The 24,666-nt window shown below is 43.6% G+C and overlaps 1 protein-coding gene across 1 annotated transcript; it reads right to left on the bottom strand.

The window, feature by feature from the left end:
* wdr70 (WD repeat domain 70) lies at nt 1-24,361 on the bottom strand. Its single transcript, XM_019887063.1, has 18 exons — nt 24,281-24,361; nt 24,008-24,061; nt 23,829-23,912; nt 23,672-23,762; nt 23,192-23,393; nt 22,547-22,606; nt 22,333-22,466; nt 20,833-20,986; nt 19,260-19,336; nt 14,759-14,933; nt 6,645-6,744; nt 6,482-6,566; nt 6,253-6,391; nt 3,242-3,342; nt 3,030-3,109; nt 1,812-1,928; nt 955-1,117; nt 1-337 (listed from the first exon to the last, which is right to left on the bottom strand). The coding sequence occupies exons 1-18, from the start codon at nt 24,300-24,302 to the stop codon at nt 250-252; spliced, it is 1,926 nt and encodes a 641-aa protein (XP_019742622.1). The 5' UTR covers nt 24,303-24,361; the 3' UTR covers nt 1-249.
* Nucleotides 24,362-24,666: the final 305 nt, after the last annotated feature.

Raw genomic sequence — 24,666 nt, forward strand, 5'->3', positions numbered from 1 at the left:
TTTCAAATGATTTGATGACATTTCTGTCCTGTCTGTTTATTAAAAATATCAAGGATGAAGGATAACATAGTGAATGGTGGGTGTTTGGAGATGGGAACCACAAACGTGTAGTTTACTGACACCGATTGCACTGACAAAGTCAGACAAGTACATCCCCCAAACAGCGTTCTGGGCCTGAGCGTCTGTTTTATGCAAGCAACCACGAGTCCGCTTAGCCTCTTAATATAAGAAGTTCGGATTTCCAAGGCTTCAGATTTTACGCTTCTTCCATTCTGGTTCCTTGTCGGCCTCCTCGTCCTCCTCGGAGTCCTCAGCAAACACAGGATTGGGCTGCGTCCTGCGGGACAAACCCAATCGCCAGACAATCAATCAGATTTAGAGATGAAGGATGAGGTTCAGAGCAACTGTTAAAATAATCAAGTAACTACTGATGAATGATTCTTCACGCAAAGACAAAAAGTTGCAAAAGTTGTCTACTTTTCCAATCTACGGAATCTCCATTCACTTCTCGTCTATTCTGATGCCAGACAACGCTAAAATAAGCACATTTAAGAATAAATAAATATGTTCAATCTGATTAACAACTAAAATGGAAAAGAAATGGCAAACCTCACGTCATTCAACTTCTACAAAATTGTATTTCCTATTGGATCAATCTCGTGCCGCATGTTTTGATACAACTCGGAAATGTTTCGACTTGTTAACTCCAAGCTCACCTGCTTCTGCCCGAGAGTGCAAACATGCGGACGTGCGGCCTGGCAGCTTCGTTCCACCCCTGGCGTGTGATAGCCATCTAACGGCGTCCTTTCTGTTCTAACCATCTAAAGCTGTCCATCATCTTTGAATGAGGACCTGTACAACTCGAGCGTCTCTTTAAACAATTCCACGTCAAGCAGGTGCGAAGGAAACCCCGAGCCCTCACGTCGACACTGCGCTCCTTGGGGATGATCTTACTTCTTGTAGGCCGGGGCCACCCAGTACGGGTTCTCTGACGCTTCCTTGGCATGACGCAAGATGGCCTCGCGAGCGTTGCTGTCATCGGTCTTATCCAAGGCGATATTCTTCACGATGAAGGACGACAGGGTGCCGCCGTGAGCTGCCACTCTGCCGCCTCGGCCTGGAACAAAAGACGGGTGGGTGAATCGAGTCATGTGACGATTTCATGTCAATTACGCGTTAAAATGAAAAGACAAAAAAAAAAAGTCACGCTTATTGGTTACATAAGTAACATATACGTAGTCCAAACTTACAGGGGACTTTGCCGATGTAGTTGTTTACTTTTAAAGTACTGTACCGAGCTAGCTGTAGCCATACTTGAATAACATTTCATACAGTCCATATGAATTTTCAGTCGCGTATTTTTCCGACTTTTTACATTCTAGCTGGTCCTGAAACTTACATTCATGTATGACTAGTGTCCATTAAAACGAGAGCACCAACTGGCACCCAAAGGTTCCCCAACTTCTGTTTTTAAAACAATGAAACAATATTTGGTTGAAGCCTCGCCACAGTTACGAGCATTTGGCGAGCATATGTCGGTCCCGCGTGCTTGAAATAACTCTTTGCAACGCTGCAGTTCGCAGTGGAAACGTCAGGAGACCAGTGCGAAACAAAACACTGCGAGTGACGAGCCAGCTGGAAGTGGACAAAGTTGCCTTGGCGCTCACGGAGCTGCTCGGGCGCCTGCAGCACACGCACATGCTCAAGGGTACACAAGCAGAGCATTTTTCACACAGTACTTCGACATAAGTACGGAGTTTGATGACTTTTGTCACCTCTGTCCACGACACAATGAAACCAAGTGGCCTCACCTGGTCCGGACACGGGGGGCTCGGGTTTGTGGGACTTCTTGGGATCCAGTCGGTCCTTCTCCAGCTGCTTGCGAGTGCTCCTCTGCCGGGCTTCTCTGAACATGGGCAAGGCGTGAGCTGTCGGAGACGACAAGGAGGAAAATCAGTCTCATTCACAAACTTTCATGTTTCAACATGGCAGTTTGTTTCACACATGGTGACTAATCATCGTAAACCGACAAAGTTCCTTCATTCACTATTTTCTATGAATTCTGCTTGGTTGCAATGTTTGGGTTCTGAGGGCTAACGTAATGCCATGTTTAGGTTTCTCCTTTCACACTTGAGTGAGCGTTATCAACAATAAAAGCCTCTCAGGCACTTTTACGCCACGAGTGTGCAAGTGTGCGTGAGTAACTGAACGATTTGCGCGTGTGTGTGTGTGGCCGGAGGTTCAGATGAAGTGATTTTCCATCGTGGTTAATTCTTCGCTACGCCACATTAAGCAAAAAGGCTCGCTTTGACAGATTCCCCCGCTTCCCTGCTCAATGGGTCCTCTAATTTTCCAACGGCAGGGCACCAAATGCGTCACTCGGAGCACCAGTCCACTTCACGCCGTGGTCACACAACCCAAAACAAAAGAGAGAATTCTGTCCAAATTGTACTGACGGCAGGGTGTGAGGGCGATATGGCAGGTAGGTGAGCGGGTGAAGATGGGGTGGCTGGGTTCGCCCATCACGCCAGAGACAGCAGGAGAAGCGCTTGTCCTTGGCGTGATCGAGCGTTAAGGGGACACGTGGCGGCAGCGTGGTCAGCTACTCATGCGCGACAGGACGCTCCATCAGCTAATGGAAGGCCGTGGACGCCGCGTGGTTTCCTCCTGCTCGCGGGCTCAGTCTTTTAAGGACAACTTCGGCGGTAGTATCGGAGCCAGAAAAGGTATTGCGTAACGCAATGCCCTGATCATCTTTGTGAAATTTAACACATGACACCCACTTCTCATATGCAACTGATTGGTGGAAAAAAAACAAAAAAAAAAAAAACATTGCTCATGTATCAGATTATATTAATGGTGGAGAAAGTTTTGAAATGATTTATCTTGGTATCATTTTTTTCATATTAAAAAACCTGGCATTTCAACAGGGGGGTGTTGAGTTTTTCTTCTCTAATTATCTTCACTTACGGCATTGATGCAACTTTTTTGTCGGATCTCAGTGCAAACGCGGCTTTACGTGAACTTACGTGTGATAACGTACTCCTGGGCTAACGCCTCGGCATGCTTCTGTTTGGTCTTGCTCTTCACCACGCACAGCTTAGCTCCCCTGGATGGACGGTCGACACGTCAATCATACAGAATATGGCGGACAATAAGGACTCTTGGAACATATTTCAGTGCAAGTGTGTGTGTGTGTGTGTGTGTGTGTGTGTGTGTGTGTGTGTGTGTGTGAAAATACCTGTGGCTCTTAATGGGATCATAGTAGACCTTGACCAGCCCATTTCCGGTCCCCACCATGATCTGGTTGAGCTTGGGATGCCACAGGCAACGCACAACACTCTGCCATGACAAAGACACACACACACGTAGAAAGAATGGATGTTTTATTGTGCGCTATACGGGGTGAAGCTTTCTCCAGGTCTGCGTGTTCGGCCGTCATACTGTTCATGCATTGTGTGTGAGAGCAGATTGGGCTTGGTGGTGGTACGAGAGTGCCGCGCTGCTCTACTTGACTATATTTGGTGGTTGGGGATGAGGGAGTCAGATCCCTCGGCATGTGTGTGTGTGTGTGTGTCTGTGTGCGCGACAGATGGCCCAGTGCCAATAGGCAAATGTGACCACATTTATCCAGGGAGTTGTGCGTGTGTGTGTGTGTGTGTGTGTGTGTGTGTAAAATGTGTCTGAGGCTACACGAACAGTCGCAAACGTACATGTCCCGCAACATTCTACATTTGAGGTATATAAAGTAAATATGATGAGATTAGCCAACATTATAGGTGTACATATTTTGTAAATACTGGATGCGACATTTAAGGTCAAACATGACCATGTCAAGTGAATTCAGAGATTTGTTTCGAAATACACGATACATGTTTGAAAACAATTGCTGAAGACGTGCAGACTGAGGACTAAGTAGTACTCAATTGTGGAGCGATAGGGGGTTTTTTTTTTTTTTTGCAAACCATATCAGTTTTCCCGATTGTTTGCGGCGGCTGTGGCTAAACTGCGCCAAATGACGCACTTCCATTCGGCCATGAGTTCACCTCTTATTATTTTACAATTATTTGGCTGATTAATCGGTTTTCGGAATTTGCCAAATAGAATCAGTATCAGCCTAATAAAAAAAAAAAGCACATTGGTCTGGCCATCCGAGACATGCCACATTAGATGTATATAAACATTGAACATGATTTTAAAATGACATGTTAGAAGTGCGTCCATCATTCAACAAGCAAAGTCATTGCCGACGAGCTCCAATGGAGTAATGTGGTGGTTCCCCTCTCTAGAAATCAATGAGGAAAAGACTACGGTCAACTAAATGCCCTGCAACATGAAATATTAGTGTTTTATTTAATTCCTTGTTGGCGCGCGCAGAGTAGTTTACAAGCCATTCGAGCATCTGCACATCTGGGGTGTTTCAGGTCAAACCCACAAGCAAAAGGGTCACTTGAATGGAAATAAGTGTTTTTAAAAAAAAGGCGATATAGGCATTAAACGGGAATGTCCTGGCGTCCTGTGCTGGTCCATCAACATCTGTGACGACCCGCTGATTTGTAGGTGCGCTGCACAGGACAAAGTGCTCGACGCGTACAAACAGAGGCCGGTGTGGGGGGTGGGTCGGTGGTCTAGGACGGTCGTGTGCGGGATGGGGGGTGGGTAGTCCAGATTCGGCGAGGGTGGAAAGCTGCTTAGCGTCCAGCTGTTCAGCGTCCCACCAGGACACCAGCGGAAGGAGTGTCGATCTTACACGCACACTCATTCATGCTAACTTGGTCCAACACAGATTTAAACATTTTTAAAGCCTGCAATTTAAATATTATAATTTATTAAAATATGAAAATGATTAAATACAAGCAGTTGTCATCTTCAGCTAGAATGGTAATAAGACTTGTGTAAGATTGTGTTTGTTTTTTTGAATATCCTGCAAATTCGGCATTTGAACAAGGGTGTGTAGACTTTTTATATTCACTGTCGGGCCGATGCAGCGGCAAAAACACAGTGCAGTCTGCAGGCAGGTGCAGCCTCCTTTTTTCACAGTGTGCTGGAACAGACGATCGTCTCTTTTGTGTACAGTAGAAAGAGTGACGCGTTTGTTTATAAAACGGGCCCATGACTGTAATCTCACTTGAGTGCATTTACCGCTTCACTTTTTGTTTCTGGCATGTCAAATGGACTTTTTAGACCGGTCGCGTGATAATGTATTTTGTAATTTACTGCCAACTCGTCACTTTACCAATGAAGCCAAATATTATTAATATCTGCCGGATTTTTTTTTTCCAAACCATTTTGTGGTTTTGTTTTGTTTGCGCGGCGGGAATACACTTGGTGAACCTGATGAATGAAGTATTTACTATGTTTACACCAGCCGTCACTATCTCCCACGGCCTAAGAATTTAAGTGCTGTGCAGTTCAGGCGGGCAGAGGAAGCGAAATGCAAAGGGTCACCAATCACTTGTAACTCAGCCGCGGTCCACACAACATCAGAGATCCTCCTGAGGAAGGCAGTTTACAGAGGTACATAACATACATCACGCCTCTTGACTCAGATTATTTTAACAGAAGCGGCAGAATCTAGAAATGAGTCTTAGGGCTACACTGAAAAGGGGGGAGAAAAAAAAAAGATGCTGTGACAAGAAAAGCTGCGTCGTTTTATCGTTAGGTGTGTACCACACTTAGGATAATTTTGAAATATTTTATTTTTACGGCAGATCTGGGAGTGAGGTCTTCTAAAGGGTCTAATAGGGTACTTCAGACCCAATTTTTAAGTTCCTCAGATGAGTTCATTCTCAGTTTTGACGCCGAGCGAGAGTGCAGGAGTCACACTTTCTCCTTCATTCGCGTAATATTAAATGACAGGAAGTCAGTTGACTTGAAGTCAGACACAAGCGCTGTCCCCCTTGAGGCTGCCGAGCCTTCCAAACTGTCAGAAGCACATTTGGATCCACTCAGCGGCCACTAAACAAGTGACTTTGCCTGGAATATTTTTTTTAGAGTTCTGACACTTAATAAAACCGCAAACAAAAAAATAATTTGCTTGAAAATATTCAACTAGGAAACGTGTTTTTCTTTTACATGGCGTTCGCAATTCACTCCATGAACTGCAGAATCTTTTCTCACACTTGCAAAAAACATTTGATACACCTTAATTGGAGTTTTAAAGTGAAGGGCTTGATTGAACCTTTTAAACATATATTTTCGATTTAATTCATGAGCAACAAGCTAAAAGGAATAAGCTGCTCAGCCTCTTACCGCATTCGAGACTTCTATCTCGTAGACCCGCTGAAAGGTGGCTCGGTCAAAGAAGACCAGCTTCCCGTTGCCTTCGTCTCGCTTCACTGAGGTCCCAGTTACGACGAGCTGGTCATCTGGGCTAAAACAGCAGTCGGTCCTGCCCAGGATGAAAAGTAAACACGTGAAATCGTCGTGTTGTAGCGCCATTCAAGTCTTTACTTGTGGTCCTGTGACTGCGATGACTCACATGGCGAAGTAGTTAGTCAGTCCGTTGGCCATGTTTAATGGCTTCTTGAAGTTGCGGATATCCCAAATCTTCAGTGTGTCATCGCCTGAAAGACAACATAACAGGTTAGTAACATAAGAAAAATAAACTGTCTCATTTCGGGAAAAATCACACAACTCGTCACCTCCACGTGAGGCAAGAACGGTGCCGTCGTAGGAAAAGGAAAGGCGGGAGATGTCGGATCCCGGAGTGTGGGCTTGCCGGCAGTGGAACTTGGTGTGCACCTACAATAATGAGAAAAAGCCATAGAATTAACATAGGATATCTTATCTTATCTTATCTTATACAGCAGAATATGATCGCCCTTCATATTTACTGTTTTCTACCCAAATAAAGCTTTTTGGTTGGCTACACCAGTAATAATAATTTCTTGTCTCATATTTTTGATATCAAACACAAATGTGATCCATGATGGAAAAAACATGGATCACACTTTTTTTTTTTTAATATATATTGCCTATCTTCAGTGTTGTGAGTGAACTTGAACCTATCCCGGCTGGATTTTGGAGAAAGAACCGCAGTACAACCTGGATTGGTCTCTCGTTAATCACAGGGCACATGTAGACAAGCGACTATTTTTTTGACGTGAGAACCGGAGTACTGTGCACCATTCGCAGGGCACACACTGGACTAACGATCAGTCTCACACACACACAAATCAGCCAGGCTAACCAGAGAAAACCCACGTAAATGCCACACAGGAAGCTGAGAATTGAACCCCCAATCTCAGGATTGCACTATGCACTCCTCTGCAGGATACGTTGCCTGTCAGTGGCTCACTTTTATGTGAAAAGCTGCTCTTGGCCTTCTTCCATCACGTCTCTGAATAAATGTTCACCATAGCCCCCCCCAAAAATTGCTTCTACTTACAAATCCTAAGGGTAAGGACAGAACCTGGGAGGGGAAAAAAGACTTTCAAATATACTGTCCTGTCTATCTGAAATGATTTTTGCAAGGCCTTCAAAATAGCTGAACGGATCAATTTACTCAAGTGCAGTCGTTTTTAAAGGGACGGGGGGGTTCTCCTGATAAATGTAACAGCTCAAGCTGCCTTGTCTGTTAGACAGCTTAGCTGTGAAAGGCTGCCCTCTTGGCCAGGTCTCTCTTAAAAAAGACAGTTTTTTAAATTTTCATCCACAAGAAAAGGACGAAAGAACTGTTGTCCTCGAGACATTAAAGTACCGGTACCTCTTCAATCAGAATTGCAAAATCATCTCAGAGGATGGTGGCCTAAGACACAGAATTTAAATACAAAAGGATGAACTGTACCACCACTCAGTTCAGCCATCGCCCGAGGGAAGATTGTTTCGCATCATTCAGCAAAGTTTGGGTGTCCTGTTGAAGTAGTGTACTGTAAAACTGGATCCAAGCAGTTAAAAAAAAAAAAAAAAGCATATTTCAACTGAGGCCCATTTGTGGGAAGAACTCGAAAACTCGGGAGCCAGTTTGATACTTCCGGTGTCTGACCGAACTGACTGAACTTGTTAAATGCTATTGGAAAAGGGCAAGTTAATGTTTCATTGACACTCCAGCTTGAGACTAGAAGTGGCACAAACGCATAGACATAACGTTCAAATAAAAAGTAACTGGAAGAGGAAGCTGCTGCCTGTGACTTGGTTATGTCCGAGGCAGATAACAGCAATCGATCATTAAAAGATGCCTGTGAAGCAATAGCCTGGACAAGTGGACTTGCTAACACCCAAACAAACATAACCTCGGTTTATACCGCGACAATTTCATTAATTCTAAACGCAGCGCAAATAAACGAGTGAAAAGAGAATGGGGCAACACAGGATTTTTTTGGGGCGGATAAGGAATTTTAAGTGCGGCGAGTGCCCATGACAGATAAGATAGAGAAGCATAGAGAAATGCTAGTGCGGAGAGTGAGAGGTGAAAGAGTGATGTGCCCTCACGATCCTGGAGGGAATTGAGGTCATATCTGACTTGCAAAGTAAATGGAGTGAGGTTATTAACGGAGACAAAAGAGATAACCGTGTCACCTTGAACTGGAGATAACCAGGATTCCACTTTTCAGAGGCTTGGCCTTGGACACTTTGTCTTGTCTCTCCAGGGACGTCATTTTAAATTAATAATAATTGACCACAGACTCATTTGACTTTCATTCCCCCCCCATTGCTCATTATCTACATTATAGCCCAGAATAAAAGCCAAGGGGGTCAGTTTAAGAAAATGAAATGACATTTTCTCAGGTCAAGGCGGGTGTCTGGGCTCCGACTGTCAACTCAACTTCATTTTAGTTCCTGCCAGGTTTTGTCAAGACTGCTCCCCGTAACTTTCTTATGATCAATGTCGCTTGCGTGGCGCTCCGAAACGAGAGCAACTGACGGTCATTTTGTGCCTTCCACTTTGGAACGCTCTCATTAATCGTCAACTTCTCACCAAGCCTTTTGCCGGGGGGTTTTGTAACATCGAAAACTCTGTTCCCTGCATCGTTTGCCAGATCTTTATTTTTCTCCGTGGTGGCACATAGCTTGAAGAATTTGTTTCCAAGAACAGGTGTGCCTTCAACAGTGCACCTTAGCCGTTAGCTCGAGAGACCTAACAACTTTGTGCCACGTTAGCGCTAGCCAAGCGGTGGAAGGCGGTATTCCAAGTAACTGTCCAAATGCTTTATTATTTATATATAGAGCTTTTTTTGGGGGGGGGGGCACATGTTCTCCACAGGCATGTTTTTTTTCCTGTTTAACCAGTAAATTAAAAGAACCTGTTTGAGTTGATAGCTTTCTTGCTAAAATGAATACCATCTGTGGTTAGCACCCGCTGCGTTTATGGCTCTTATGTGGTAGTCTCTTGCACGGTTACACTAACTTTTGTACATGTTTTGCGCCCGTAGCACAGTAGTTCCTCGACATCTGTTTAAATGTTTACGATCTAAACTCGCGTGGGAGATAAATGTTAACTCTTGTTCGTAAATTTTACAAATCTGAACAGACAGAAAGGACTGGAACTGCACTCGGCGGACACGTTTCTCGATCCAACCCATTGGATTGAAAAATATCCGTTCCGCCCAATCGTTCTGGGTGGCAGCGAAGCTCTTTGATGAATCACTGGTAAATAAGAAAGCCGTTTGACGGCATGTAATAGGAATAACGTCAAACGGCGTAATAATGGCTGTCAGAGGTGCTGCCAGTGGGTAGTTACATCGACCCCTCTCCGGCTATTTCGAGCCTATATACTTTTGTTGTGAAAATGCGCAGCGTTTATTTACTATCCCCATGTTGGCCGGCGTCCCTGGATGCCGGGGCGTTTGCTTCCTGTGATAAGCTACAGAGTCGCTCATGAAACCGGACCCCGGTGTGTACGCCGTTCGAGCACCGTGTGACAACCTCTGCAAACCGTGCCCTTTCTCCCTCGAGGGCGTCACAGTCTCGGGCGAACCAAGGGGGTGTCATTGACATGCTGTACACAGAAACTCGTGCATGGCCAGTGGTGGGAAGTGACAAAATAGAAATATATCGTCACAATCTCAGTCGGTAGCAGTAACGTGCCATTAAGCTGGTTCGTCATCTCTGCCAGGAGACTGCACAGAAGAACAAGGACACTACATTAGGTGCATTCTAGTTTTTTTTCCTTGCATTTTCTGTTTTCGAGATACGTGGAGAGCAAATGTTCTTACCGCGTGCTTTTAAAGGTGCGACAACTCATCGATCATTGAATTGATTCATCATTATTTTGATAATGAATCGTTTTGAGACCTTAGATTTAAAAATTGTTTAAATCCTCAGAATTTCAGCTTCTCAGCAGTGAATATTCTCAGATTTATGCTGGGCCTCAATGAAAACAGATTTATCTTGGTGGTTCATCAAAGCAAAGCTTTTGCAAAGATTTAGTTATACTTTGGACAACAATCAACATATTTGTCTATTTTCTGACATGTTGCCGAGCAAACCAGTAAGTGAATCACTGTCACTTGGTTTTTGAAATGTTCCGTCTTTGGGTGAATTGATGGAAATGAAAAAATGTTTTAAATCAGATTATATCGATTAAGTAAATCATATGTACAGATTAACTGAATATATAAATCTTTTGATGCAGCACAAGTGTTTTTATACAGGAGAACACCTTGAGTCTAAAAAAAAAATTAGAATTTTGGACGTTATTTGGGAGACCTGGAACGGATTCATTGCATTTCCACTCATTTTTATAGGGAAAGAGAATCTGAAAGGCGAATGTTTTGAGATCACACGTGTATTGAGCAAACAGTAGATCCTAAACCTAAAATGAAAAAGTAGAAGTACAAGCATTCGAGTACTTCTCCCACTTCGGTTGGCGGCCGACATTCATGGTGCTCCAATCACCATCAAAACACGCGGATGCGAGGGTTGATAAATCGCAGAGAGAACAGTGCGTCGGGTTTCGTCAGTGATACCGGTCGACCGCAGGGGCCAACTGTTCTCGCCAAGTTATCCGACCGCCCCTCCACCGCCTCCCGCTGCCACGTGCTCCCCCTTCACCGCCGCCACCACATCAAAACCTTAACAGGCACACACCTAAGAAGCATTCGACGAGGGCCACTGTGCAGCCAGTAATGACATCTCACGCTGACCTTTGTTTCTTTGTGGGGGGATCAAGTGGTCAAACCGCGGCCCGGGACAGCTGCTCGGATCTTTCATGGAAGTCAACAAGTGGTGATACTGAGGCAGCGTTCATGCATGACAGTGTATTCGCTTTTGAGTTATTGCGTCGACAACACGCTCGGCAATTCCAAACCAATCTTCTTTGGCGGGGTAAAACTTGGGGCGCCTTCCAACCAGAACGATCTTGGTTCTTTCCAAGGATCGGGTACGTTCCAAGCCAAACAGCAAATGTGAATGCTCATTGGTAGACGACAGGCGTTAATGTAATGGCGATGAGCCCGACTACTGTTTTACTGTTAAAAAAAAAAAAAATTGGACTCAAGGAAGACGATCCGACTATTTTGAAGCTCACAACACAGATGTTTATCATCAAGCAGTCTTTAGTGAGTCATCGGTTACTTGATAGTTTTCGAAACATTTTCGTTGGATTTCAGAAGAGCGGCGGCGCTCCCGTTGCGTCGTCTTTAATGCACCGCCGCACATATAAACTCACAGTGCGGAGCTTTGTCTTCTTTCTCTCCAGTGGCCAACTTAAAGGAGACATTTTGAAAACAGATCCAGGTGTCGAATGAGAGGTCTTCTCAAAAAACACAATTACAAGAATTGGACCTTATTTTCATCATTCATTTTGAGTCGCAGGTCCCTCACCACTCATCATGACCCCACGACTGCTGGGCCGAACGGAGAGTTTTCCATTTTCGTTACTCTGATGAGCACGAGCAAAGATGCGTTATGGCTTGTTTGAGCACAGACTCAAAAAAAAAAAAAAAAAAAAAAAAAAAAGGGAAAAAAATGGGGACACCAAAAAACAAAGACATCCAAAGTATGAATTGTGTTTCCACTTGGAGGCAGCACTTCACTTCATCACACAAATATCCGTCGATCCTCGGGTCGACAACAACGCTAATCAGTGTAGCCAACGAAACTCAACGCAGCTCTGGTTTACCTTTACGCATTCTTGTGTAATAGTCAGTGTAGTCTGGGCGTCAAAAATTGAAAGCGGTGGCGCTTGGTCCGAGCCAAGCTGCCTGGTCGAGCATGGGCAGTTATGTAAATTAGTCATCATTTTATAATGTCGTCTAGCCAAATACACAGACTAAACAAAAAAAAAAACAAAACAATTGTACAAGCAAATAAAAAGTCAATATCCCTGTAATATAACACAATCGCGTTCACATCTAAGGCCGTCAATGATCTCATAACATTCCACCGATCTCTGGGGTAATGTTTTGGAACCGAGGCCTGCACACTCCATGCGCCATGTATGAAGAGGCCTTTTTTTTTTCTCTGATTCGGGCCGACCCGATTGAAGGCGGGCAATTACTTGCTGTGGGAGTTCACAGGGAGGACCGACTTCAACTGGCCATCGTAGGATTAATCAAGCCCATGTCACCCCCAATAGCGCGGCTCCAGATCAAGGTATTGCACATGATTGATGGTGATTGATCTGCTCCGCATAGTCTGACCATGAGTAATACAGGAGAGAGACAGACAAGGGGGGGAGGGAAGCAGCAATAAAAGAACAAGGTCGACTCCTTTTTAGGCTTGTGGCTGAATTCAAGTCAGGTTCCTGATTAGGGCAGAGGGCACCGGCGAAAATTCTTGAGCCATTCAGACAGGCGCAGGCTCCAGTGGTCAGGGAACAGACATGACTATTGTGAGCTGCTATGGGACGCACGGTAAATATTTAGCTTGGACAAGGAGCAGTCGTAAATTTTGAGAGCTTTAATCCAGTCTCTCAGGAGTGTGTTGTTACGAGCGGTCCGAGAGTGGAATGAAGAGAGAAATCTTCACCGTTGTGACTCATGAAAGCACGGTCACTCACGACTAAAACGACAACGCATTGTTGGCGTTGTTATCTGATGACAAAGTTGACTGTTCATTGAGTGAGTAATTATGGTGCAGCCTACTTCACATTCGGCTAATCTGGATTAGCTCCTCGGTCTAATAGAGCCGTTCCGACTCGCTAGCTGCAGTTTAACTGTCACTGTTCTTGGATGAAATAACATTAGCAAAAGGGGGGCATTGGAAATGGTCTCCAAATCTCAAAGAATGCCCCGCAAATGTATTCACAACCATTTGTGAAGGACATGCAGGTCATAACACTATATTGTATTTCCAAGTGGATGGACCGATAACGTTTCGTTGTATTTTGTTTGTTCTTTGGGTGAAAAATGGCTTTTGTGCTGATTAATGAGGACGAGTGAAAATGTAATACTCGTACTTGGTCAAAAAGTGGCATCGATGCTCTCCTAGTTTTCACCTCAATCGAATTTCAAGTGGATCTGCAACTGAAAAAGGTGCAGCTAATCTTTGCGATCAGTATCGGAATCGGTACAGGCCTCTCTCACTCATGGATGATTCCTGAATTTACAGCATAAAACCCTGATCAGATCAGCCCTATTAAGGATGACTTTTTAAAAATATGTATAATCGTTATTTTTCAATCAAAACATTTTAACAGTAGTGAAAAATACATTTAAAAAAATGAGATTAGTCCCAAAAAAAATAAAAATAAAAACATTTTAAAAAAAACGGGCTTGATTGGATGTGATGCATGGCTGCAGGAGGATGTGAAATAATCCGAGAACCAACAATGCCAAAATCAACTAGTGACTTCAGCATTCTCAAAGAATGGAATGTGATTGCTAATTGTGCACTAATAGTGGAAAATGTACAGACGGTGATGTTGATTGAGCATCTCATCGACTCCCATGCATCTCAACTAAAAAGCATGTCAGATCCACTTACATAACTGCTTAGATTTCGTTTCTTCCATACTTTTACGGCAGAAACTGCAGCGAGTCAGTGAGCGAGGCCCCGGCGATGCGCTGTCCAGCCCAGACATGAAATATCCAAAACAACTGCAGGAGGGAGCGTCAAGAAATTTGGTACAGACACGCACGGTGCCCCAATGATTAATCCTAATGACTCCAGGCTTGACCTCTGACTTTGCTTCTCTGAGTGCCAGCAGGTGACATAACCCGACAATGAACATCTGCTTGAATGGACTGGCCTACATCTTTTCTATGAATCCCAGATGATTGAAAAAAATTTGGATGACAGCTCAGATGTTCCTGCTCTGCCATCATTTCACCAACAGATTGAAGGTGGATGGAAGATCTTGATAAATGTTGAAAAAAAAATGATGATACATTTCATAATGATGACATTTAAAAGGCATGACAACACAAACATTCCACTTGCCAATCTTTAACATGACAATGACGTCATTGTTGGCATTTTATCCAAAGCACTGCAATGCTAAAACACGCAGCTGCACATTGGAGAGAATAAAAACATTTTGACTGACGAGAGAAACCCCCAAAGCACAAACCATTGAATAAGACTGCAGTGACCTGCACCAATTTTGAGGGCTCTTAGTTTACGACAGTACAGGCCTATAAGATTTTGAGGTTTTAAACAGCGAGCGTTGAACGACCGTATTTTCCGCACTATAAGGCGCCTCGGAGTATAAGGCGCAACTTCAATGAATGGCCGATTTTTAAACTGTTTTCATATATAGTGCGCACCACATTATAGACTAGAAGCTACAATAGTGACTGCAGTTTCATCATGCATCCACTAGATGGAGCTACGCTAAAGGGAAGATAATACAATATATATGTTTCAGACTTACACTGAGGTTTCTGTCCCATATCTGGATGGTTCCGTCCTGGCAGCCGGCCGCTAAGAGCTTTCCGTCACGGCTGTAGGTGCAGCACGTGGGAGTGACCTTCTTCCCTTGGACTGAGCGAGGCTTGAACACAGCCTTGTGCTTCTTCTCCGATGTTACGTCCCACGTTCGCACGGTGCTGCGGAAAAGGAAACGGGAATGGGAATGTCATTGATCTTCAACCGAGCGCCGTGAATCCAAGTCATAAAGACGATCGCCGTCCAAATAGATTGGGTCATTAGGGATATCCCTGCGGCGATAAATCAGAATCCTAAAGAGATACACTGAGCAAGTACATGTGGTTAAGGCGGCTCAATCACACAGGTTGGAAGGGAGCAAACAGTAGATCAGGCTGGTGGGCCTGAAACTGCTATGAAACCAGAGTCTCCCCTACCTCTGCTGAGCACAGCATTTCAACATACCCGTACCTTGAAAATTTTGAGTGGACAGCTAACTACGATGACGTTTTCAGTGGAGGGACAATGTGATGTCAAAGATTTTTATAAGTCTACATTTGGACTATTCTAAGACCGAGCAAGGGAACAAGACTCCAAATGTGTGTGCAACCCGCTGTGTGTTGTAGCTAACGCCGAGACCTTTTGGGTCATGAGGTCAGGCCGAGGTGCGTAAACACACAGTCGGGGCTGCTACTACTAACAGAATTCCTCCTCCGCTGCAGTCCAGAACGTCGCAGACGTGCACTTTCGAGCCCGTGTTTGGACAAAGTCTAACAATGTGACACAAATGCCAGCTCAAGACTTACGGCTTGAGTAAGAGCTGGCAAGGGTCAAAGAAAACTCTGTTTGATCCGCCGTAGCGCTTGAATCAACACAAAGCAAAAGGAGTTAACGGGGCAAACGAGAACAGCACTCAGGCCCCCAAGGTGGAATAATCCTACACATGTCCGTCTGATGTATTGACAAATAAATCTGACAATGCGAGACAGTGATGTTCCACTCCAGTCCTGTGGGTGGCAGTAAGTAACATTACAAAGTAGGCGCCGACTGCCTCAAAGCAAGGACTTTTTTGGGGGGGGTCAAAAACAACACCACTTTGGCAATCTGCCCATGACACCCGAAGCACAGTGGCCCCTTCCCTCAAAGTGTTTCACACAAATGGAGACATCTTTTTGAGTCACTCTGAAGAATGCGGCTTGTTATGAAAAAGTAACACCAAGTCTGAAGAAGCCAGCAAAAATATTTTGGTCCCCGTTCCTTATCCCTGCACCCTTATTTTTCCATTCAGTCAACAGTCCCCCTTTTTCCCCCCTCCCCGTTGCCGCAACACAAAGGCTTCAGTGAATGAAATAAAATGAGGACCATACATCTCCAGTCATGCGTGGGCACTTTATGAGGTAGACCAGCGGTTCGCACATCTGAGAAGAGACAATTCCTCCGACTGGCCTCCCAGGTTTTATCCGTCCATCAGGTTACAGGCCTAGCGGGAGTGATGGTGATCCATTTCCCCGATGTAGAGATAAAGGCAAGAGAGATGCACAGAGCTTGCACAGGGTTACTTTTTGGTCAGGTTCTGCTGACTGGGTTGTGCTGTGTAATGGCAGGCTGACTGACTGACTGACTGGGGCTGTGTTTTGGGAAAGAAGGATTAGGAGGGATATTTGAGGATGCTCCATCCTCCATCAGAGCTGAGCAGAATGAAGTGGAGGGGGATTTAGGAGGAGGCATCATGGCAATCGCGCAGGAAAGCTGGAGAGAAGGCACTGCTGTCCGAACTGCACGTTACGAAAACAGAGTTGGGGTCAGAGAAGGTCAGTTAGGGGTGAAGGGTTGTGAGGGTTGATTGGTGTTTGGCTAAAGGGTTTAAGGGTTCAGGTAAGGGGAAGGTTCTGATTCGTGTCAGGGTTTAGGTGCAAAATGGAAGCATTTCAAAACAAAACAAAATGAAATAAGATCAAGAAAATCTACTGCGGCGCGAGCACCGTGATATGAATTCCAGCAGAGTCCCCGTTCCCACTGGCTAGCATTGGCCAATCAATCCAAAACAAGGTTGTCAAAAATTCACTTAGATTGAACAAATTGCCAAATGTGGTACAAATGATCCGTTCTGATATTTCCGAAAACAGTGGGCGAGGGCTATTTCTGGACTACAATTTATGTCGGGTGACTGGCGGTTCAAGCAAAACATATACAATGACATCTCCAGACTATCATGGCAATTCTAGAGCAAAAGTATACCAGCACATTTTGTGCCGAAAGCTTGACATTAAGACCCAAGGCACACACCTTAAAAAAAAAAAAAAAAAATGCCAGAGATAGGCGAACACAATAATATTGGACTATTCAGAAGAACCCTGATGGTGTACCGTCTCAGACAGAACAAAAGTTTTGTCCACGAGTATATAAAAGGGACGACCACTATTTGAAGAACTACATCATCATTATTATTATTATTATTCTATTTTTTACATTGGGAGGAAATTTACAATCGTTTACAAACAGTTTTGTAAGCAGCCTGTCCCTTGAAAGGCCTCACGTTCAAATCCAGCTGCGACCTTGTAAGCAGGCCAGATTGACGGGAATCCTTGGAAACATTCCTCAAATTGCGTGTGTTTGTAGGGTGTGAATTGTGTGTGTGTGACATGTGGGTTCCATTAGCCAGTGGCCATTCATCCTATCTTCACTTGACTCCCTTTGGGCTGCGTGTATATGTTCACCTGGGGCACCAGGAAATAACATACAAGGAATACAGGGCTCTCCTGTTACACGATGATACTATAAATACATGAAGTTTGTTAGCATTCAAAGACATAACAGCCCTGATTCAAGGTTTGTTAAACCACCTGACAAGATCCAGAAATGACTTCGGAAGCAGGCATAGGTTTGTCTTCGTGTAGCGATTCTCAAAATACGACCCCCCCCCCGGCCCCCTTTTTTTAGGTGCCATTTCTATATTTAAACAAGAATTGCAAGACAATCACCACCACCTGCTGGCACTACTTCCCCTCCAGAAGAAAACATTCTGCGCGAGTGAATATATCCGAGAAGCCGGGTCGCAGCTGCCGTGAATGCGAGTTTTAATGAAAAAGGTTTGGGCGGTCCAGTGATCATGCTTAATACGCTTTTCACATAAACAACAAAAGAGAAAATGGGATTCAGGACACAATGGTGTCAGAATGAAAATTTAAAGCATATAGAAGGTAGTTGCAAACACCCGCTGGTATAGTTGGAGCACCGGGCTTCATCGGGAAAAAAAAAAAGGCCTATTGATGCTGACCATTGATAATTTCATTATGCATTCAATTGCATTTTGGTTCTTTGTCATAAAAGGATTGATTTGCAATAAAAGCGCCCTTTGGTAGGTGTGTTTCAGGTCTACACAACACCAGCTTCATTCATACTTGGACAGCATGGGATACAGGCCCTTGCAAAAGATTTTCAGGCACAATGAAGATACCTGAGAGACAATTAACTATTCAGCATAACAGTAAACACTTATTCCAAGAGGGCTTAAACACAGTCTCAACCCACCATGTACAGAAACACATTTTGAGGACACGTTTGTCACCTGCTCATCAACTGGCAACCGAAAACATGCTAACGGGTGCGGCAGGTGATGAGACGCTAAAGACTGTTTCCGTCACCGAGCGAGACTCAAATCACCGTGCTGCACCTGCGGCTGCTCCCCCGCATGCAAACACTCTTACGCTCAAGCGGCGCTAACGTGCCAGGGGAGGATTTTCAGCGAGAGCTAAATAAACACAGCCACATCTGGGAGGGTTGTCCTGCCTATAAACAGCGGGCAGAGGTCTTTCCTGTTTCTAATTAATTACCACCGCGGCGGGTTTCTACACCACATGCTTGTCACATTCAATCAGACTCGACTCACATTTTTAAAGGGGACATATTATGCAAGATTGATTCAAATTTTTTTGCTGTTGTTAACACTTGTGTGCAGACATAGAGAAACACTGCATGTTCACAGTTTGGCATTCGTTACATTGCCCGGAAAAATTTCGGCAAACTATCCTCAGTGAACAGTATTGCTCATGACTTTGAAGTTTAGAGCTATTTAGTGTCAAGGATACGATTTAAAGTGAGTTGAGGAGCTTCACTGATATGAAAGTGGTCTTTCATCATCATCCTCTGGCTTTTATGGGCAAGTAATAACATTTTTGTATTTAAGGTTGGGGGGGGGGGGTGTCTACTCACAGCAGGGCTCGGTCAACCATCAAGTGTGTTATTTATCCTGATATTAAAAAGCCAAGGATCTGGTTAAAAATATGTTTTTTTTTTGACAAGGGTGTGTTCACTTTCTATACCCACTACATGTTTCAGGGGACATTTGTAAATCCTTCCTTTCAAGAAGCATATTGTGGATTAGAGGACTCCCTGCTGGTGGCAAAGGAAAGCATTCCCCTCGCATGCACTGTGTAGCTGCCAAGTAAACAGGCTTTGGAAAAAAAAAAAATTCAAGTACAATTAAAATGACAAAGGGACTTACTTACCCGTCATTGGAGCACGTCATGAACTCCTCTTTTATTTTGGGATGCCAGCTGCCGTCATTGAGCATCGCCGTGTGGCCCTGTCGGGAGCAGGAAAGAAATAACAAAACAGCTGAAGTCTTGAATCAAGTGAAATGAGTTGATTATGGTTGTGCCGAAACAAAGATTATTTTTCATAGTTATTTCCCAAATGACAAATACAGTGCGATATGACAACCGAGCTGAGGTACAACCTGTGATGTGTAAGTGCATAATAAATTGGTCGCATCTAGTCCTGAGTTATGTTTAAACCAAGTTTAATGTACCTGCAGGCTATTTTAAAACACACGTCCGGTAGGAATTCTGCAAGATTAACGACCAAATTGGCCATAAAAAAAGGAAAAACTAAAGTTTAAGTAGAGTGTGGCGTGACCTCTTTTCCCTGTTCCTCAGTGGGAATTCCTCATAACAAATGAATCAAAGCGGTAACATAAGGGTAGCCCCCTTTGGCCCCCAACCCACCCACTGACAGAGAGAAGCATTTCGTGTGCGAGGAAGAGGCGTGTGATGTCTTTTCATTGACTGGGACGAGGCACGGCTGATGGGTTGGGATGTTGTCATTGAACCAAAGTGGGGCTTCACTCGACCAATATTAGCTCTTTTCAAAATCAGCACAAATCAATTTTTTTTAAATGCCAAATTCGAAACATTAACACACTACAACATAAGACAGCGATAATGGCATTCAAACATCCCCCCAGATAGCTTTCGGGTCCGGTTCATCATACAAGACCTTCTACACGGGAGGTATCAATCGTCCGTGGAAAAAACATTTGCCTGGGTAACCAACAATCCGCTCACTTAAACACAGTAAAACCCAAACATGACCAAGCCATTAGCATTGGTCTTTGTAGACGCAGGTGCAACGGATACAGTGGTGACTCCCGGTGCCAAGGGAAAAGCATTATGTTTTGGACACAACTAAGTGCTCGCTCCTGGGTCCACCTTGCTACGATTAGGCATTGGCAGGGTTCCCCACCCTCTCCACCCCCACCAAACAACACAGCAGAACACATTCAGCTTGGTCTCAGCACCAGCGGTGGCAGTGGCACAGGCACAATGCTCATGAATAGACTTATGCTGCTGCAGAAAAGAAAAAAAATCACACAATGGACAATTTCAAGCAAGGGTATTTAAACTGATCAATATGGATTTTTTTTTTTTTTTTTTAGGCCGATGCCAATTCCAATATTTGGCAGAGTAAAATTTCAGTAACCGATGAATCGGCAAATTAATTAGAAAAATACATAATTAATAAAACACATTATTTTTGGTCCCTTCACAATTAATTTTTTTTTCTTAATAATTATACACAGATGCATGTTGAATAAAATACATTAATTTTGGTCCCTTCACAATTAAGTTTTTTTTTCTTAATAATTATACACAGATGCGTGTTATTCACATGATTTTGCAGGAATCCAAACTAAAAGTCGCCCGCGCATAAGCAGAACAGGATATGTACTAAAAACAGCATTAGAAAGGGCCAGCACCAAATCTCTTAATTTGGGTTTTTGAAATTGACGCAAGAGCGTACCTTGGTGTTGACCATATCGACAATGTACTGGTCTCCCTTGATGCACTCCATCACGTTAAAGCCGTCGCGGTCCAACACTTTGGCTTGTGCGTTTCCCGACACCACCAGGATGCGATCACCGGTGATGCTGTACTGCAATGCTCGGATCTGATGACTTCAAGGGACAAAAAAAAAACTCTTTAGTTCAATTGAACCAGCAACAAAGGGTATATGTTTCTGCTTAGCCGCAAACAGTTCCGTTCCACCAGTGCTGCTCAGGGTATGGTCTGAGTGCCATTTGTGATATTTTATAGTAGTACAAGTAAGTACAATTCACTTTTAGGTTCAATACATTTGAATATTTCACTGTCATTTGTTTTTTTTTCTATTATAAAGGGGAGAAAAAATATCACTTAAAGTGAGATTTTTGTGGCAGAAAAAAAAAAAAAAATTAAATCGGAGATTTCATTTCAAGGCCATACCGTCCAGCCTTAAGTTGCACGCATGTGCGCGGTGGCAGTGCATGTGAGCCAAGTGCGCACCACTTAACCCGGGTGAGATTAGCAATTTAGGTCACTATCAAATAGCATTAACACAGCGGGACGTAGACGGAGCATCAACATATCGGCTGCGCGTTGTCCAAAAAGTTCAAAGTGAAAATGAAATGTCGGCTCAAACGCTAAATCTTTGAGTCTGAAACATCTGTGGAGTCGGAAGCACGGAAGCTCCCGGAGAGAGAAGTAATCAACTTAAATGTTGCGTACGCGTACGAAATGGGCAGTCCTGCTCCGGCTCTGGAAACAATAAATGCCATTTGGACCTTTTCATTTCTCTTTTCTTTTTTTGCGCCGGTGAATCATGGCGTAAACATCATGCAAACAAACAGCCGCTTCCATCTGCTTGTAGGATAAATAAATGTGTGTGCGTGGACGGTGTGGATGTGGCACGACACGCAGATGTGTCAGGGTTTCTCGGCAGTGGTGGGAAGCAACAGAGCACACAAGTCAAGTCGTACCTTGACTTACGGCTTTAATTCGTTCCGTGACCGCGCTTAATTTATCCGCGGATCAAAACCGTTTTCCACCAGTGAAATTAATCGAAATTTCATTGATCTGTTCCGGTGCTTTGCCAAGAAAAATAACTCTGCATTGTATAAAAACACACAAAAAAGCGACGTAAAAGAATGCAAAGAAATGAACTGGTTTTAAAAAGTGTCACACTACGGTTAATCGATTAATCTGACTCTTACAATACCACATGAGACAAACAAAGCAAAAAAAACATTTGTAACACCCCCTCAAAAATATATATCGGCAGATTTTTATACTATTGCTAAGCATTGAAATGCACTCAATGTTATGCTTATAATTCCTCACGTTTTTTTAGGTACTGTACCAAAACATCTGTTAGACTTTTTCTCTGCTAAATATCAGAATTCGCCCCCATAAATATTGATATTGGTCGAGCCCTAGCTATAGCTGTCGCTTTTACCAATTCTGCTTCTCAGTAAAGTGGACTCACCAATCGCATGGCTGCAGGGAGCGGAAGGCCTGCAAAGCTCGGTCCATGCCGGCAAAATCCCAGAAGCGCACGTCAAAGTCGTAGCCGCCCGTCACTAGACGGGCGCCCGACGGGTCCAGGGCCATCGCGGACACCTGAGAAAACGGACGGAGGGTCAAACAAAGTTGACAAAAAGAGACTCTGTATACTGAGGCTGGAAGACAGCTGCGGGTACCGCCTTGGTGCCGTGCAGCAGAGTTATCTCATGAGTATCAGGAATCTTCTTGACGGGATTCTGAGGCGGGAAAATAGGAACACATATTGGTGGAATAGTTAAAGGATAAACTTTTTTTTTTTGGAGCCTGCTTTTGAGATTCTTTGTGAAAGATGCAGCGATGTAATGGTTAACATTGCCAAGAGGTTAATCTGAGTTCTGGGTAAACATTTTCTGGAATTATTGTTAAGATTAATAAATTATCTATACATCTTTGTTCTGTTCATTTTTTCACTTTTTTTTATTTTAGATGTTTGAAATAAATAAAAGTCATACCTCTATTATCTTTTTATGGTTGTATGTTTATTTGGTTACAGTTTTGCTTCAAATAAATACCGGTAATGTGTGCATGATTTTTTTCAAATGTCTTTATTGTCTTTTACATTTTCTTTTTACCATTACCAGCATTTAATGTAATTTTTGTTGTAATCGTATCCTATTTTTACCTACAAGCAGGTATGGTAGGTGTTGTTTTCTGGTGCTGCTATCTTGTGGCAGCTTAAAGCAACAACAACACACTCTGGAAGCATAATCACGTTTTTTCGCCCCACTTTGTTCGTTTCGTTTCATTTGTTTATTGAACATTACTGGGTGCACGTCACATACGTCATCATCGTCCTCTTCATTTTGCTCCTCATCTTCGTCGTCACTGTCGCTTTGAGCGTCACCGCCTTCGTAACCAGGAGGAACAGGGGGTCCCACCAAATCCTCCTCCTCGTCTTCCTCCTCCTCCTCCTTTGAGTCTTTTCCAGGTGGTGGAGGGCCAACAGGTTCAGAGTCTGAACTGCTGCTGTCCGTGTCCTCTTTTCTGTAAACAACACAATCAGGATGGAAGACTGACTTTGAAAACTTAATCAAGTACTGAAACCCCTTATTTTAAAGCCTAATTTAAAACCCTAATGGTGTTTTGTAATCCTACTTTGAAACAACTCTAATTTGAAGCCCTAATCATGAATGGAAACCATACTTTTAAACCATAAACCCTGTCCTGAAACCATAATTTGAAACCTGAAGATGAATTGAAACCCTATGTTGAAGCCATCAATTATATTGTATGTAAAATGGCAGACAACACAAAATGGTTACCTGGAGGTGGCTGCTGCCTTCTCTGCGTCTTTCTGTGTGTGGACTGACATTGAGCTTTCCCCTTGCGCCTCCATTTCCTTCTCTCTGTCATCTGAACAAAACAACATTAACACTTTTTGACTCTGGCAGGACAAGCATGTGGCTTTATTAAAGTTACCTAGCACTTGGCGACTCCTCTCAATGGCCGTTCGCCGGGTCTGTTCAAAAATGGCATCCAGGTCAAATGTGCGGGCCTTCTTTCCTAGTGGCAACAAGTTTAAAAACGTTCATTTTAAGAGCACTTTAAAGATTATATGTACTCTAATCAACACCCCCCGCCTCCCACATCACACATACCAAAGCCAGAGAATCCCATAACAGAAGTGATGTCTCCATCGTTGTTCATCTTGCCTGGAAATGACAAATTACTAGTTTGTGAGAGGAAAACAGTGGCTAAGACAACCCAACGCGGGCTAAAAATCAAGTAAAAGCGCCATTTCCTTCGCATTTACAGCCTTATTGCAAAGACATGACGAAAAGGTGAGAAAATATTGTCGACGGGGAGTCATATAAAACTCCCATTTGAAAATCACGTGAAAATAAATGACAAATAAGGGCAAAAGTGAGTACCTTGGCCGCTGTTGGGATCCATATTTGAGGCGAAGATTCTTCTTCTACGGAGATGCTTCGCTTCTTCTTGTCGTTAGTAGTACAGTGCCACCTAGTGTTTCATAAACGAGGTGCAAGATGCCGAAACTATGCCCGATTACCGTTTAGTGGTTAAAAGTTATTTAGCTACACGTCTGGAATATGAAATAACTATTATAGAGCAGAAATTATTTTTTTTCTATTTTACTGACGTTCTTAATCATATAACTGAGTATATAAACGAATCTGGAAATAATTGCTGCCAAATACATGGATCATTTTCATATGGTGATTTGATCAATAATAGTCAGACATACCTAAATGAATTTCACTGGGAAAATAATCTACAATTTTACTGATATGAGTAC

The sequence above is a fragment of the Hippocampus comes genome, unplaced genomic scaffold (assembly GCF_001891065.2).
Source record: "Hippocampus comes isolate QL1 unplaced genomic scaffold, H_comes_QL1_v1.1 scaffold54, whole genome shotgun sequence".
Taxonomy (NCBI): domain Eukaryota; kingdom Metazoa; phylum Chordata; class Actinopteri; order Syngnathiformes; family Syngnathidae; genus Hippocampus; species Hippocampus comes.